This window comes from Centrocercus urophasianus, unplaced genomic scaffold (genome assembly GCF_019232065.1).
Source record: "Centrocercus urophasianus isolate 14NV4802_14NV808 unplaced genomic scaffold, USGS_Curo_1.0 seq_33, whole genome shotgun sequence".
NCBI classification, from domain to species: Eukaryota; Metazoa; Chordata; class Aves; order Galliformes; family Phasianidae; genus Centrocercus; species Centrocercus urophasianus.
The window spans coordinates 7,078,870-7,095,201 of record NW_024884900.1 but is presented as its reverse complement, the minus strand read 5'-3'; the positions used below and the strand labels follow the sequence as shown (position 1 = coordinate 7,095,201).

At 47.5% G+C, this 16,332-nt stretch overlaps 1 protein-coding gene across 4 annotated transcripts in view; it reads right to left on the bottom strand.

Annotated features, from left to right (window-relative positions):
- CLIP2 (CAP-Gly domain containing linker protein 2) overlaps positions 1–16,332 on the bottom strand; it is a 59,394-nt gene that overhangs the window by 21,622 nt on the left and 21,440 nt on the right. For all 4 annotated transcript variants that reach the window (XM_042830170.1, XM_042830172.1, XM_042830173.1 and 1 more), the window contains exons 3-7: positions 12,592–13,130; positions 5,408–5,532; positions 2,451–2,664; positions 1,351–1,548; positions 10–113 (exon numbers count right to left, since the gene is read on the bottom strand). In XM_042830170.1, coding sequence (XP_042686104.1) covers positions 10–113; positions 1,351–1,548; positions 2,451–2,664; positions 5,408–5,532; positions 12,592–13,130 — 1,180 coding nt within the window. The remainder of the gene's footprint in view (positions 1–9; positions 114–1,350; positions 1,549–2,450; positions 2,665–5,407; positions 5,533–12,591; positions 13,131–16,332) is intronic.

The following is a 16,332-nucleotide window of genomic DNA, read 5'->3' as shown; positions in this document are numbered from 1 at the left end:
CCATTTTACCTCTTCTCCTCTTCCAATTGGTTCAGCAGTTCAATCTTCTCCTTCTGCATCCCATCCACCAGAGCTCGAGCTCGCTGGAGATTCCCTTCTGCCTCTGTGACATACTGCAGCAACAAAAAGAACCCGACTCACAAAAGCTGGCAACATTTGACGTACAGAACTGTTTAAAAAAAGGATCAGAACAAGGGAACAGAAGGTTCTGATGATCTATTTCAGAGGCTGCTATTGTAAGAAGGTAGATTTGCCAAAAAGCCCAGGACATAAGCATCAAAAAAACCTGCTCAATCTCCTCCAGCTGTAAATCTGATCCATGTTTCAGTGTCTTTCAGATTGGAGCCCTTTGGAGAATCCAGCTCTGATTAGATTTAAGCACTCATAGCCCAAACAGTTTTGAAAACCTGGTCCGAAGTCACCAGATCCAGTTCTGCCCTCATCACTGAGCGGGAGAATCATTTTAGGCTCCCATTAATTCATCACTGATAATTACCAGAAAATATCATTCCAGAAGGAAGACGTCAGCTTGCAGTTGATTTACCACTTCCTCCCATGGTTCTGGCAGGCAGGTGTGGCCCACCACAAAGAGAGTCAGTGCTACCCATCCCTGCTCCCTGCAGCTGAGCAGGGCTTATAACAGCAGCAAGGAACTCAGGGTAAGAACAGTTTATTAGGGAGCCACACATGGATGAACAGCATAAACATGTGACTCCTTTCTTTGTACATTCAGGTGGATAAAATACCATCCACATACAATCTTGAACAAAATTCAAAGTATTAGCACAATCAGCCTGCTTTCCTTACAGTTGCCAACTCTTAGTATGATTAAATCATCCCCTCTGGATAAGCAGGGACTTACACCAACTGATGCAGCATCTGACAGTATCATAGAACGCCGCAGTGCAGCCACAGCCAAGGCCAGAGCACTGTGGCTCAGGGCACTGTGCTTGTTTCCCACTGCATTTCAGCACCCAGATCTATCGAAAAGCAAACTACCTTCTGTCCTTGGACTGGCATAGCCCTGTTCGTGCTCCTTCCTTGAAGAAGAGAGAGCATGTTCCAACAGCAGGAATGGAGAAAGCCTGCTGCGTGGGAAGCTTCCTCCACACAAAAGGCAGAAAGTTAGAGCCTGGTTTGCACATGAGGTACCATGGAACAGGTTGGGTTGGAAGGGACCTTCCAGCCCATCCAGATCCAACCCTCTGCTGTGGGCTGGGTGCCCCCCACCAGCTCAGGCTGCCCAGTGCTTACCCACAGCTTTGGGCACCTCCAGGGATGGGGCACCCACAGCTTCTTTGGGCAGCAGTGTCATGGCCTCAGCGCCCTCAGGGCCACCCCTCCTCCTACCTGCTCGTGTTGGGCCTTCATGATGGCAATCTCCTTCTCCACCTCACAGATGTGACTGGTGGCCTTGGCCACCTCGGCCCGCTCCAGGTCACGCTCTGCCAGCAGCTGCTCGATGTGCTGCTGCTTCTCCTTCAGAGCCTCCTGGAGAGCCGTGGTGCCAGAGATTTTACGGGCGTAACGGGAGGAGGTCTCTGTCAGCTGAAGAAGAGATAAAGAGACAGAATAAAGCCATGTTCTCCCCAGTCTAGAATAGCTTGAAGTCCAGGTCTACTGATCATTTATTAGGCTGTACAGAACTGCAGTTCCAGCTTTGGAACCTTTGGGCCCCCACAGGCCAGGTTAATGAGTTGGCAGAAACCTTGCTCTGCCATGCTGCAATGGAAGAATCACTTCCCAAAAGGTGGGAATTGGGTTAAGAAAGATTAGCATGCACTGTACTGCCTGCCTTTTAAAATATATTTTGTCGATGCCCAGCATTGGTGCAGTCCCCAAGCGAGCGCAGTTAGGAAGATTGAACTCAAAAGGAGAGTGGTGTTGTTTGGTTGGATCCATTCCCAGTGATGGATACTGCACCCTTGTCCCCAGCCAAGAGGACTGCAGGTGCTATGCAGCACACACTACGTCAGAGCTTTTAATGATATTTCTGCTGCTCTGGTGTCTGCCTTCTTGAGCATCTTCCAAAGCAGAAGGCATGTGATCCAGGAGAGTGTCAGCCCTTGGAGCTAAAACGCAGTCACTGCAGGGCTGGAAGGCAGAGCTGCTTAACAGCACACTGCTACACAAACACATGGGCAGGAAGCAATAGCATTTTGTGCAGGGATCTTATAACAAAACTTGCACTTGACAGCAGAGCTGAGGTGCAGCCCATTGCAAATTGTGACTCTAATGGTCACAATTGCTCAGTGTCTGGTTACACCTCTCACATCCGTGGAAGGAGTCCAATTTGTAAGGTCAGAAACCATATCCCAAACTCCACTTTCCTCATCTCATTGACAGGGAAAGAGCAGCTGCCCCAGTGCAGCTGCTGAAACCGAACTCCAGCCCTCCCACCTCGCAGAGCTGAGTCCCTCAGCAGATGGAGAGTGGAAAAAGCCACTTACCAGCCCACTGCGGCTGGGCCTGCCCCCAACAGATGAAGCCACGGAGCTGACGGAGCTGATGGAGGAGCTGCTGGGGCTGTGGGTTAGGGCAGACACTCCCATGGCCATCCGCTTGCTCTTCTTTGCCTTGGCAGGGCTGGTTGATGGAAACCCAATCCGAATCACCTTGTGGATGGGAGCAAAGAGGCCGAACTTGGGAGGGCACTGAAAATACCTGCAACAGGAGAGATGCTCTGTGTCAGAAGGGTGATAGCATCCACCTTGCCCAAGCCCTGCAGAAGGGCATTGCCACGCACTAATTGCTACACATTTTGATGAGCTATCAGGAAAGAGCCATGTGGTTGCCCAGATAGTATCCCAATACACAAATGCAATGAGAGCACACACACTCCTTCCTTCGAGAAGCAAACCAGGCCTCCCCAAACCAGCATCTGGGTGCTCTCCACCCTACTTGCAAGAAAGTCGCGCAGCAAAGTGTATTCACAAATCATACAGCTCTGCACTGTGTTCTACCAGTAAATTTGTCCTTCCAGAGCATGAGGAGTAGCAGCTTTCAGCTCAAGCTCTGCCAGCACGAGTCCTTTTTCTCCAGACGTGAGCAGCTGCTTCCAAATGGCTTTTACTTGGAAGCGGTCACAGGGCTGCGTCACAGAGCTCTGTGTGCTTGGGAGGCCAGAGAACAGCCTGATCCCCACCCAGAAGAGAGCAATTTGTTTTCAAACACCTGCTCAACTCCCCACTCCTCCCCCCCCTTCCCCAAAAAAATAACCCTTAAAAAAAAAAAAAAAGACCCTATGATCCAAAACTGCTTAGCCCCTCTTTGCTGCTAAGGCTCCTGGGTTTGGAAAATCCAGCGTGCCACAGGCAGACCTTAATCCAGAATGGAAAAAAAGCAGGAAAATCTGTGTGACCTCTTGCAAACCAGACAAAGCCTTCCTCAGCATCATCTTTCCAACCACATCTGGCACAGGCAGCCCAACAGCATGGCACTGGTCTACACGTTCCAAACACAAACTGGTACTTGGGGTTTTACAACACAGCCCCTCAGCAGCTGTTTGCAAATTAGAACCTGCATCACACTGCATCTACCCACCTACTTTTAGTCCAGACTGGAAGTGGTTGCAGTTAACTTTTATACAGTTCGTAAACAGGAATTGGGTCCAGAACACTTGGCAGCAGAAACATCTGCTAGAAAACCTTCTTCAGCTTGAGGAGAATCGGTAAATTCAGCTGATCTACCATCAGCTCACTCAGAGAGCTCACCTCAGCAAGGATGGGGATGGATTCCTTTGCTACTCATTTACCCCTTGTCCTTAGCACAGCTGTAGCAACCAGGTACTGCAGCACAGAGCCTTGGGCAGCCAAGCCAAGCATGCTCACTAGATGGCAACAAGCACCAAAGCAGAGCCCTTGGCAGTCTCTTCCCAGACTAATTCTGGCAGGATGAACTCAGGGCAGTATCCAGGAACACCTAACAGCCGTGGCAAACATTGGAAAGGCAGTTTAAGGGGTTCCTGCATGCCCCAAGGGAGTCAGGTTTATTTTGAGGGCTTTCCTCTAAAACCCTGCTGATGAAATCAGTGCGTGCTGGCAGCTGCCAATGAGCCATTCTCACTGCTGCAAAACCAGAAGGTTAGATGAAGGCTCAAGGGATGAGCAGGGGCATGTGTTTACTATGCTAGGAGATCTGCATCATTGGCTGGGATGCACAGGGCAGGGGTGCCTTACAACTTCCCTTAAATTTCCCCTCTTTAACCAGAAACTCTGAATTCACTCCATTTCCTTGATCCTGCCATAGAATCAAGAGCAGGAACAAAGCATGAAATGCAAGACAAGAGACATCTTGCAGACACAGTACACAACATAGCAAAATAAAACCATGACACAGCAGTTCCAGAAGTAAGATGGCCTTCAAAAACTGGGCTTTCAAAACCCAGCAACAGAGGTGTGAAGACAAGAAGCAGAAAGCACCCTGACCACTCACATCTGCCTTCCTCGCATCCCATATGCACAAAGACAATAAATCATTTCTTGACAACCTGAAGATTAAGCTTAGAGATAATTTATTTTGCATGATAAAGAAAGCAGGGACTTGGATCCACTCCATCACATTGATTCTTTTCATTTGAGAACAGGCTGGAACTCAGCCATCTGCTGCCAATCATCTACTGCTTTCTTGCCCTGACATTGAACAAGGCAGAGTTTCTCTGATTTTAAATGAGAACATATGACTGCTGATTCAACACAAGAAACCTTTATTACAGAACCTGAGCTTTAACAGCAGAGGAACTCTCAGTTCCTGAGTTGTTTCAAAGTTAAAGCTCACTTTTAATGCAAGTTTCCCTTAAGAAGCTCTGCAAAATCAACTGTATTTCCCCTGAAAGGGGCTCGTGGAGAACAGGAAATCAGTTCCACCTGTGTTGGATGAGGGTCAAAGCACTGATCTGAACATCATCAAACTCAGGATGTGATTCTGGAGGCACTCCCTCATCTCATTTCTACATGAACAGAAACATCACTTCTTGGGAAGCTTGCTGGGTGTCCCTGCCTGGTTATCTAGATACAACAAAGGCTTTTTTTGAAACAAAAATGATGGAAGAGTCCATTGAGGCAGAGCTGGTAAGATCCATCAGCCCAGGGAGGTGGTGGGTCACCATCCCTGGAGGTGTTCCAGGGCCATGGAGATGTGGCACTGAAAGATGTGGACAGTGGGGATGGTGGGGTGGGTTGAGGATCTTAGTCTTTTCCAACCCTAGCAATTTATGATTTATGAATTACAGAATTAAATACAAGAACAGATGACAACCAAAAAGCAAGAACTGGATTCTTCCTCCCATCCCACCACATCCAGCCAAGCACCCCAGCCATTCCTCCCAGCCCCAAATGGTGTTTGGTGCCAACACCCAAAAGCTGCTCGGACCCCACATGCCCGGGCTGAGTTTTGGGGTGCTCAGTACCTTGTCCCAGCCACAGCCCCATCATTCTTCCCCAAGGGCTCATCCAGCTCCACTCCACACCACTCTCCTTTGGCAAAATCTGTCTCTCCCACGTAGCGCACAACTCCTGTCTTCGTCCCACCAACCTGTTGGGGATAAAATGCTGAGGGTTAGAGGCAAAAATGGCTTTAGTGCAGGTCAACTAAAGCTGGGATAGCTATGGAGAGAGAAGGGGGAGAAAATGATATCAATCAGATTTTCCACTGTAGATGTAATGAAACCAGAACAGATAATTTTCACACCAAAGTCTCCTGGCACTAAAGATATCTTTCCCATCTACAAGCAAATCTCCCACTTTTTGACATGCCTGCCTGGGAGACGTCAGGACAAATACAACAAGAACATCAACTAATTGCACACAGTCGCTCATCAGGCCTTGAAGGAGTTCAGCCCTCCAAGCACAGCCTTCTGCAAAGAACGAACATCCGCACTAATGGGGTTTCAGCGCTCTGCTCTTTCAGCTGGCAGCTCTGGGACAGGATTTCAAAGGGATAATCTGAGCAGCAAGGCATTCACACTGCTTGTCAGCTCATCCTCGTGTAGGGTTTGCTAGCACATAGCCAACAGCCCTTCCAGCAAACCTCTCAAAATAAAGATATTTTGTTCAGAAAGAGCTGTGCTTTTACCTACGCACTCTGCATCAATTCACTGAGTTAAAATGCCATGTGAAACAGGGTCGTCTTGTACTGCGAGGCTTCAACTGCCACCTGGTTTTCCACCCCCACCGTGGAGAAATAAGAATAAATCACACCTTTTGCTCCCATTTGTACACTTAAAACTTTCAACGTGCAGAGCAGACCCCAGGACAGCGCAGGTCAGGAATGCACAAAGCCGTGCTTTGATCACTGCAATGAGAACACGTTTCACTGAGCAGCAGCTCTACCAGCTGCCACTATCTTTACACCTATGGGTTTCATTAGATATTTGTGCTGAGACAAGAAAGATGGAGAAGTAGGAGGGATGTTCTAAGGATTCGAGTGAATCAGCACATAATTTAAACCTTTTTTGGCCTCTGCTAAGCCTGCGTTCAAGGAAGAAAGCTTAACAATCTTAAAATTAGATCTACAGCTTCTATCTTCAATAACTGGTGGTTATTAATTTTCTTAATATTAAATTTTACATTAATAGGTGTCAACAAAATAATATCCTACAGAAAACAGTGACAGAACACAAATCTCCAATCTTACATACTCTGGGCTGAGGATGTAACAGATTTACCAATCTTTAATCACTAAATATCCTGCACATGGTTTAACACAAATGGAAATGAGTGTTCCCAACCTAAAAATATCTGCACCTGAAAGAGCACAGCTCTGCAGGATGGGTCCTACCCTACGTCCCAGGAGGCCAAGCTGCATGCAGCTCAAGTTTGTCTTCTTTAATTTTCCTCACTAGGAATTTAGCCAAGTGTTACTTATGGAGAAAACTCGATTCAGTGCAGGAAGGAGGAAAAGCATCGCAAAGTTTTCAGGTTCTAAACTGTGCCCAGGAGTGAAATGGTTTAATGTCAGCAGTGGGTACTTGGCCAGTTATAAGGTTCAAGCAGTCTCAGGAAAATTCTTTACTCATGGTCAAACAGCAGCCCTCTTTTTTGACTTATTTGAGTTTAGACAGTTTTACTCTCTCAATATTAATGCAATGATTTAGTGTCCTTCTAATACGTTTCTTGAACTGCAAGTTGCATTCAGTAGAATTGTAATTCATCTTAACATCATCGATAGGAATTTAACACTTCTGGGAGGCTCCCTCAAAAAACCTGATGAGCTCCTTCCATCAGTGAGATTCTTACCACACTGCAAAGGGCCACTTCCACACAGCACAGAAAGTCAAAGGGTGGATAGTTTGGAAGAGACCCCAAAGACCATCCAACTCCAACCCCATGTTGTGGGCTGGGTGCACCCACCAGCTCAGGCTGCCCAGGGCCCATCCATGGCCTTGGGCACCTCCAGGGATGGGACACCAACAGCCCTCTGGGCAAAGAACTCCCCCAGATGGCTACATGATTCCATTCTACTTTTCTCTTTTAAGAGTTATTCTGTCACACTTGCATGGCAGCCCATGGTGAACCTCCCAACTTCTGGCAAACACAACAAACTCTCACGGATGGAGAGCCTCGAGAACTCATCCAATGCAGACACGCGGATTTATTCAGCCTTGATAATCTGTTAACACTGCTAAAACAAACAACATGCTTTGGAAAAAGCCAGCTGGCAGGTCACATCAGCACACACAGCAAATGTGCTCATCAAAACAGAAGTGTTTGTTTCTATTCTACCCTTCAACAAATCAGAACTATCACACCTTGGGAGGAAGATAGAAGCAGTTTCACTACAAAATAAAACAACTGTCTATGACTGTCCATCTGGCACAGTGCTCAGGGCCACACCTCCAGCACTGAGTGTATGGAGCTCCCTTTCCATGCCACTGTCCAGAGATCTGTGTTTTGACCTCCTCAACAAAATCTCTCCAGCAGTCTTAAAGTCTTGAGCTTGACCTTCAGAATGATGAGAAGCCACAGATACAAAATGGTTCTTTACCCTTCAGAGTGCACGAGAAAAGCACTGTGCAGTCATCAAAGAGGTCCACCCACCTTCCTGCTATCTGTAGTAACACTGACATCCTATTTTACTATGGCTTTCTCATCAGAATGACAAAATTGGATTCAGACCAGTATCCCAGGGCTGGAAAGGCAATGATGCTGATCTCCCAGACACTGTCTTCATCAGAGCTGCTAATGTATCATTTAAACAATTTGTCCAATTAGCACCAGGCCATGCCTTGATCTGGCTGCTGCAGGTCCAACTCCTGTCATCTGCATTTGCTCTTCTCCCTTACACCCTGCTTTTACTCTCAGCAAGAACCTCAACCCAGGGCCTGTGAGTGACACACTGTGATTCACTGCTTAGGCAGAAGGGAAAAAAGACCAAAAAACACTAATTCAGATCAACAGGGACTGTTTTCCAGTGTCAGGCACAGTTCACAGGCTGCAGACCCCTGCTTGAGCACATCCCCAGGCAGAAACCACAGAGATGGTGCTGTGCTGCCTGCTCATAAATCTCATACTCCATCCCCATTCATTTTCTCTGCTCTTTTCCAAGCCATTTCCACAAGGTAAGGCTGCTGACCAAGGTGGGAACATAAACAAGCCCAACATACTGACACATCTGTGCTTTCTTTACTCAGAGGACCATCTTACAATCACACGATATCCCATGGAAGAGACCCATAAGGATCGTTGAATCCAAGACCTGGCTTCACACAGGACCACCCAAAAATCAGCCCATACATCTAGAGCTATAGATAGGCTATAGGGTGTTGGGCTGTGTGGCTGGGGAGCACCTCCATGCACAGCGTGACACCAATTCCCCAATCAGTGGTCACAGCTCAGAGCATGAGTGCCCAACTTGAGACTGCCAACTACTTCTAATGAACAGCATGAGCTGTTCTTGTTCATCTACACTGACAGTGGATGATACCAACAAGAACTGGAGCCCATCTTCATGGAGGAGTGCTTCTAGCTCCTGTTTGAGGGGCGGGCTTTCCCCAGCATTAAGCTGAAGCAGCCATCTTTTCCCTCAGACAGGCATTTGCCTTTTCCTCATGCTCATCTCAGGAGCATATTTCTACTGAGCTGAGAGCGAGAAGCTGCTTCCCAGCTCCTTGCCATTTAGCTCTTCCAAGACTGATGGCAGAAGATTATCACACAGAACTTGACTTACAGAGAATGCCTTTAGCAGAAGCAAAGCAGTTTGCATCTAGACCCTTCAAATCATGGGAAATAACCACCTGGAAGTACAGGGGGATGAACACACACCTATGGGAAGTGCATGTCAGCATTTCCAGGGGTACATCCCAGCTGGCAGCCAGGCAGAGCACCCTGCTGGGTAAGGTGGAGATCTGGTTCATCTTCAGGTGTGTAATTACAGTTTATGACAAAGGAATTTTTATAACCTCTTTTAACCCAAACATTTACCTCCATCCCCGCAGCACAGCACTGCTGACACAAGGCATCCAAGCACATTTATCTTTCAGGCAGCAGTGAGAAAATAATGCCCTCGGGATGCACTGCAAGGGGAAAGCCTGCAATTACAGCATCCCTTCCTGGGGCTGCCTTTGATACCAAGTCCGCCCATGTTAATAATACAGTTTGCTCTGCCATGAGGCACTCACAACTCTTATTTAATGTCAAATTTAGCACACAGAAGACAAGCATTGGCCAGTGCCTTGGCCTAAATGAATGGTTAGGAGGATGTGTGCATGCACAAAAAGCCTCCAAGGGTTAACGCAGCAGCAGGGCAAAGGCAGCAGCTTTTTATTTATGTGCTGTTATCTCTTAGTTTCACTAAGTTCCTCAGTTCCTTCCTAATGCCCCACATGCCTTCACAGCAACCAGACTTCAGTCCCAGGGCTGACACAGCTCAAAGCAAGCTGCCAGCAGAGCTCGTGGCTGCCTATGCTCAAGGAGAGAGGCAAGGGCTGCAGTTCCCCTCGCTGGGAGCTGCTGATGGCAAGGATTTATCACTCAGCTGCTTAAAGGCTTTCTGCAGCTCTGGGCTGGCAAATCAAGGCTGGTGTGTAGATTTGCAAGGGGTGCTAGAGAACAGGACATGATTAGTTTACTCATGAGAAATTCCTGCCATTTGCCAAGAGCAAGAGGTGGCAACACACTGCTGGCAAAAACCACTCTGCAGTGCACAGAGGAGAAAGTGATTGCTATCACATGCCTGAGGTGAGCCCAGAGCACCTTCCCAGCAGCCAGAGCTGCCTGCCAGCAAGGCAAGGCTCCATCGTATCCCACCTTCAGTGCTGTCCATTGCAGCAGCAACTGCAGATTCAGCCACCTCCAAGTTCTGGCAACGTCACAGCCACAGAATCCATCTAAGGAGTATCTGGGGCAGCACTCCACAGGAATACAGTCAATCAGGAAACATCACGGCCCTTAGGTAGTCATGTTTGTTACTACATTTCAGTATAGAATTGTGCAACCTCAGTATGGGAACATAAGGATGGCTAAAGGACAGAACATCTCTATGAAAAGGATATTCTTTATTTAGACTTCCTCACTGAGAAGTCACCTCCTTCCCACCGATCTTAAGCAAGCACTTTAGGGTGGAATCAGTTCAGCTGCTGAACTGCCTCCCCCTCAAAGCATGTAAAATGCATTTTCTTAGGGGGAAAAAAAAAACATAGCGGAGATTCCTCTCAAGCAGAAAGTGCTCAACTGCTCCATCTCCTTTTCCATCCATTCTGTCCCTGGAGAAAGGCAACAAGGCAGACTCGCATTAATGGCAGCACTCGGGCAATTGGCACACTTTGGGAAGCTCTCTTCTCACTAAAGCAAAGGTTAATTGTTCCACATTCATATGCCAGACCTCAAGAAATGAGTTCCACAGCATCACAGTGAAGGGCTTTTTTCACCTCTTTAATGCAATTTTTGCATCTCTGGGAAAAAAAAGTCTGAGTTCAAAAGTGCCAAAGGCAAACATTACCTAACTCTTCTAGTGGAAAACTCCATTAGGTTACTTTTAGCAACTGCTTCAGTTGGAAAGGCTCTAAGAACAAAGACATAGAAACACAAAAATGGCTCAAATCCAGCTGATGACTGGACTTGGTGATCTTAGTGGTCTTCTCCAACCTCAATGGTTCTATGATTCTATCTGTTCTTCTCCCAGATCTCTGCTACTGCATGCAAACATCTCCTAATATTTCTCTAAGCTGAGAGCTTCTGCTCGTTTCAGATCTGTTCTTTTGAAGTTATTCATTACAGTAACAAAGAACAGCACAAATTCTCTAACAACATCTGGGGTGGATAAGGCAGCAGGCAGGGAGGGCTTCCATTCATTTATAAACAAACAGAACAACAACAAAAATACAATCTAAACAAAGAAACAAAAAACAGAAGGCCAGGGGGAAAACCACCAACAGTCTCTATGACACGAGCATGCTGAAGGCTCAGCCTGCATTGCTGCTGCTAAAAGGGGCAGTCCTCACTTGAGCACTGTCCCTCCAAGAGGTAAAAGGACAAGAGGGAAGCAGACAAACCAGCCAGAGGAGGACAGATTCCTAAGGTTGTTTTTTCCCCATGAGCTTATGAATGTTGAACCCATCAGTGTGTGTGAGCAGAGCATCTCTGCTGCTGCCCCTGGAAGCAGCAGGGCCAGCAGCAGGGGTGATGCATCCATCCATGGAGCCAAATCCTTGTCTATAACCAGAGAGCAGGTCTGCCCACACTTCCCAGCTGTAGCTATTGGTATGAGAACCATGTGCCCCAAACAAACTACACAGCTGGGAGCCAGGCTGTCCAGGATGCACAAAACCTGCCCCTGGAACCTGCTATCCCCATTGGCTAAAGTCATCTCCATCCTTCAGTTCCATGGATAAAGTCAGAAGAGATGTGTGCACTAATGCTGGCTTCTTCACAACATTTGATATCACAGCATTCATCATCCATACTAAACAAAACTGTGATTCTCTTTTCCTTCTCAATTGCCACTGAAGAAATGACTCCTTTGCTGGGACAAACTTGCAATAAGCCATTTTAGCACAAGTATACCACCAGTTACTCTAAAACAACAGATATCAGTCATAGATAACCCAACCTTCAGTGCAATGTCCCACCCTTCAATAAAAATAATCTCAAGTTTCTTTCCACATGGGAAAGGATTTAACATCACATCCAGTATCTTAGAAACTGGAGCACCAAAAAGGGAGTAAAGAGTATGCATGAACACATACAACAAGACACACTGCTGCAAACCCTTCAAAAGTTGTGATACACACCATTATGGAGAGCATTGCTGGGATAGAAAATAATATTTTTCTTCTAGTTCCCTCTCATGTTTGAGTTACTCTCCTTCTGAAGGCACTCTATTGTACTGGGCAAGCCCTGAGCAAGCAGTGCTCTGGAGTAAGTTGTCTTGCACCAATTAAAAGCAGATATCCACAAGACACTGCATCCCAAATAACAATTAATGCAGGAGTTCAAAGCCTGCTTGGCTGAGGCACCCCCTTCCCAATCCACATTCCACCCCCCATCTCACCACCACCCATCATCCTTCCCTCACCCCAAACCCAACCAGAAGCACCCAGGGATGGAACAAATCCCTTCCCTTCACCTTCTGAAGGCTCCCCCACCATCAACTCACCAGCACGCGGTCCCCGAGCCGCAGATCCTTCTCCCCTTTCTTCACAGACCCACTGTCCGACAGGTTGGATCCCGACTCGTTGCCCGTCTTCATGGCGCTGTTGAGGACGCTCTCCCTCAGCGGGATGACGCGAGTGGAGAGCGGCGGCGTGGCTGTGCCCGAATGCAGGGACAAGTTCTGAGCTGTAAGCGAATCCACGGAGGGGACGTCGCTCCCTGAGCCCTCAGCCACGGGCTGCCGCATCAGCTTGGACGGTCGTGTGAAAATCCCCTGCAGCGGCTGGCACTCGAAGTAGCGCACGCCTCCAACACAGCCATCGTTCTTACCCACGGGATCATCCAGCACGACTCCCGCCCACTGGCCCGGAGCAAATTGTGTCTCCCCGAGGTACTGGATCACTCCTGGCTTCACTCCGTTCACCCAGACCCGCTCGCCTACCACAAAGTCTCCCAGGAAGTCATCGCCCACCTCGGCAGCCTTCGATCCCGACTTCTCGGTGCTGGAGGTGGAGGCGGCACTTTGCTTGTGGAGAGGTGAGCCTGCAAACCAAGGGGAAAGGGCTTGGTATGAGGAGGAATCCTACATCACCGAATCATTAACGATGGAAAGACCACTAAGATCATTTAGTCCAACCATCAATCCTAGGCCATGCCACCCAGCGTGACAGCTTCCTTTTTCTGGAGCACCTCCAGAGATGTCGACTCCCCCACCTCCCTGCGTCAACACATCTCCACTCTGAGAATTTTTCCCAACATCCTCCCCTGGAGCAACTGATGGCCATCACCTCTCACCCAATTGCTGTTACCTGGAGAAAGAGGCTAACCCCCATTTGACCACAGCCTCTTTTCAGGGTGTTGTAGAGAGGCGGCCAAAACACCAGCAAAGGGCTTTTATAAAAACGAAACATCTGGGAGCATGGCTCAGGTTGCACATTTACATCAGGCAAAGGTTAGAAACAGGGCAACCCCATTAATTACAAATCTTCCTTGGCAGAAAGGCAGTTTGAACAGAAATCTCTACGTGCTGCTCAGTTTCTCCAGATCCCACATAAAATAAAGGACAAACTCCGTGTCATCATCCCCATTATAACACACATTCATTCCCAGTTCCATTACAGCATTGAAGGATATTTTGCATGGCAGTGTGAATAAGATCAACAGAACAGGAGTGCTGGGAGGTGCTTAAAAAAGGGGAACCAAGAACAATGCCAGCCACCTTTCTGTCCTAAAACAAGAGTGGGCACTGATGTTTTAGCCAACTCTGTAGAACCACAGGTCTGCATACAGTTAACCCAAGCATTGAGTGTCCCACTGGAGGATGTTAATAGCTTCTGCGGGATCCAACAGCTGCCTTAGCAAATTGTTTGCTTTTCCCAGCTTCTGCCTTTGCAGAGCAGAAGCCAGCAGTGAGCAGACACCTGGGGTATGTTCAATACAAACAGCGCATCTATAAACAGGAAGCATCTACAAACCCCAATTAGCACAGCTCTTCCAGAGCTGACCTTCAATGTACAGAATTCAGACCTGTAATAGGGAATGCTCTTATTTCTACATCAGCTGCTCAAGCATTCGGGCACAATCTGCAGCTATAGCTATGCTTTGCTGGGACAAGAAAAGCTGCAGATGATGCTGGAAATTCACTGTCCCCAGAGGTTGTGGCCAGCTTATCTGGGAAACAGAAAGCCAAACTTTCTGTAACATGATTACAGAATCACAGAATCATTAAGGTTGGAAATGACCACCCACATCATCTAGTCCAACCATCAGTCCATCACCACTGTGCCCACTAAACCATCTCCCTTAAGTACACGGCTGCACATGAAGGATCAGCAACAACTCCAGCAAACAAGTTAGCAGTGACCCTATGCTTGCTGACCCCAGTGACAAAATCTACTACAAACATCATGCTTTCAGCCTAGGCCCCAGAGGAACTAAAATAAAGAGCATATGGACTTCATTAAAGCTTCCCCAAGTCAAAAGAGGGGGGTGGGCAACAGCTCTTGGACAGGGCAGGCAAAGAGAGTTGAACAGTGGCAGGGATGATCCAAACGTGAGTGCTTATCTGAACTGTGAAATTCATCCAGCCTCAGCCATCACTACAGCTCAGCCAGCACCACTTCCACAGCTCTTCTCAAAGTAATGGGTCTGACAGATCCAGCTCAGCTCCTACACAGCCCAGAGAACACGAAGCTCTCAACCCGAAGTAATGTGAGCTGTGCTGGAGGTCTGATTCCAGGGGAAAGAACACAGCATCAACACTTGAGAGTTGGTACAAAAGTCTTTCGCAGTTTAATAGCCAGATATGGCTGCAGCATTTTATCACCACAGCCCTTCCGAAGCACAGAAAGGAAGAAAGCTGCTCCAGGGCTGAACAAACACTGCAGCACAACTTACACCCCCATCCAGAAGCACCCACTAGAGCAAACACCTCCAAAAATCATCTAGGACAGAAAAAAAAGCAAAGTGGGAGTTTCCATTGGACTCCTGGTGCCACACAGAATTCCAGTAAAAGAAATAAAGCCGACATTTTAGTGGGACTTCATAGACTTTGTTCATTTTAGTTGCCTGCCAAACTGCAGCAATTACAGCAGCTTGGAGAAAGTGTCTAATTACAAGTTTCTGAGGAGAGCATGCACTCAGAAGCATTATGATCATTTAGCATAAGGCTATTCCAAGAGACAGCGTGTAAGAGAAGAACTGCCAGAAGGTTTACTTTCATTACAGCTGTAGTGTAGGAACTTGGTATTCTAGTGCATGCTTTCATTACCCATATACAAAAATTACCAAGCCACCAACTTTCCTACAGCACAATTAAAAGGTTTTGTGCACTCTGTTTCCAGGGAAAACAACAGTGGTCAAACTACACCCATTCTTCCTGCCTTCAGATCTGGCAGAGCCATTAATTAGATGGTCACACAACACCCAGAGCAGGCTAAAAATCATGGAATCCTTAGAGTTGGAAGGGATTTTAAAGAGCATCTGGTCCCATTCCCTGCAAGGCATGGGGACACCCACAACTCCATCAGTGCTCACAGCCCCTCCAGTCTGACCGTGGGTATCTCCAGGGATGGAGTATCCATCACCTCTCCAGGCAACCTGTTCCCATGCCCCACCACCACTATTGTATAAAACCTCTTCCTTATATTTCATCTAAATCTCCCCTCTTTTGGTTTGAAGTCATTTCCCTTTGTCCTATCACTACTGAAGAGCCTGCCCCCTTCGTTCTTACAGCCCCCCTTCAGCAAGAGCTAGGCCAAGCTCCAAACAAAGGCAAAAGGCAGCAGTGACTGATCTGTCCTTGATCCCAAGAGCATATTAGAATAGTCCACAGCAGAAATTAGCTGATAGCAGAACTAGCTAATGGCATTGTCCTCTAAGAGCTGACACTGGGGGGTTACCTTTCCTAAAGGAGCTAAGTGGGAAGCCACCAAGGTGTTCAGAATTCCTGAGCTCTCTCTAGCCTACAGGCACCCAAACAGCTTCACCATGCCTATGTCACCTGGACGTCTGCTTGCCCTGGTTGGGCTCACCAACGAAGCAGGAAAGCTCCATGAAAAGTTGCTAACAGCAAAGCAACGGTATGGATCTCAGGTACAAAGCAGAGAACAGAGTTACACTAGAGAAAGAAAGAAAAAACCCAACAACAACAAAAAACCCTGCAGATTTTGAGTACCTTCTGCTCCAACCCTCCCACCAGCAGTTACCTCATGATGGTAAAGAAGAAATTGCTGCTCCTTCACAC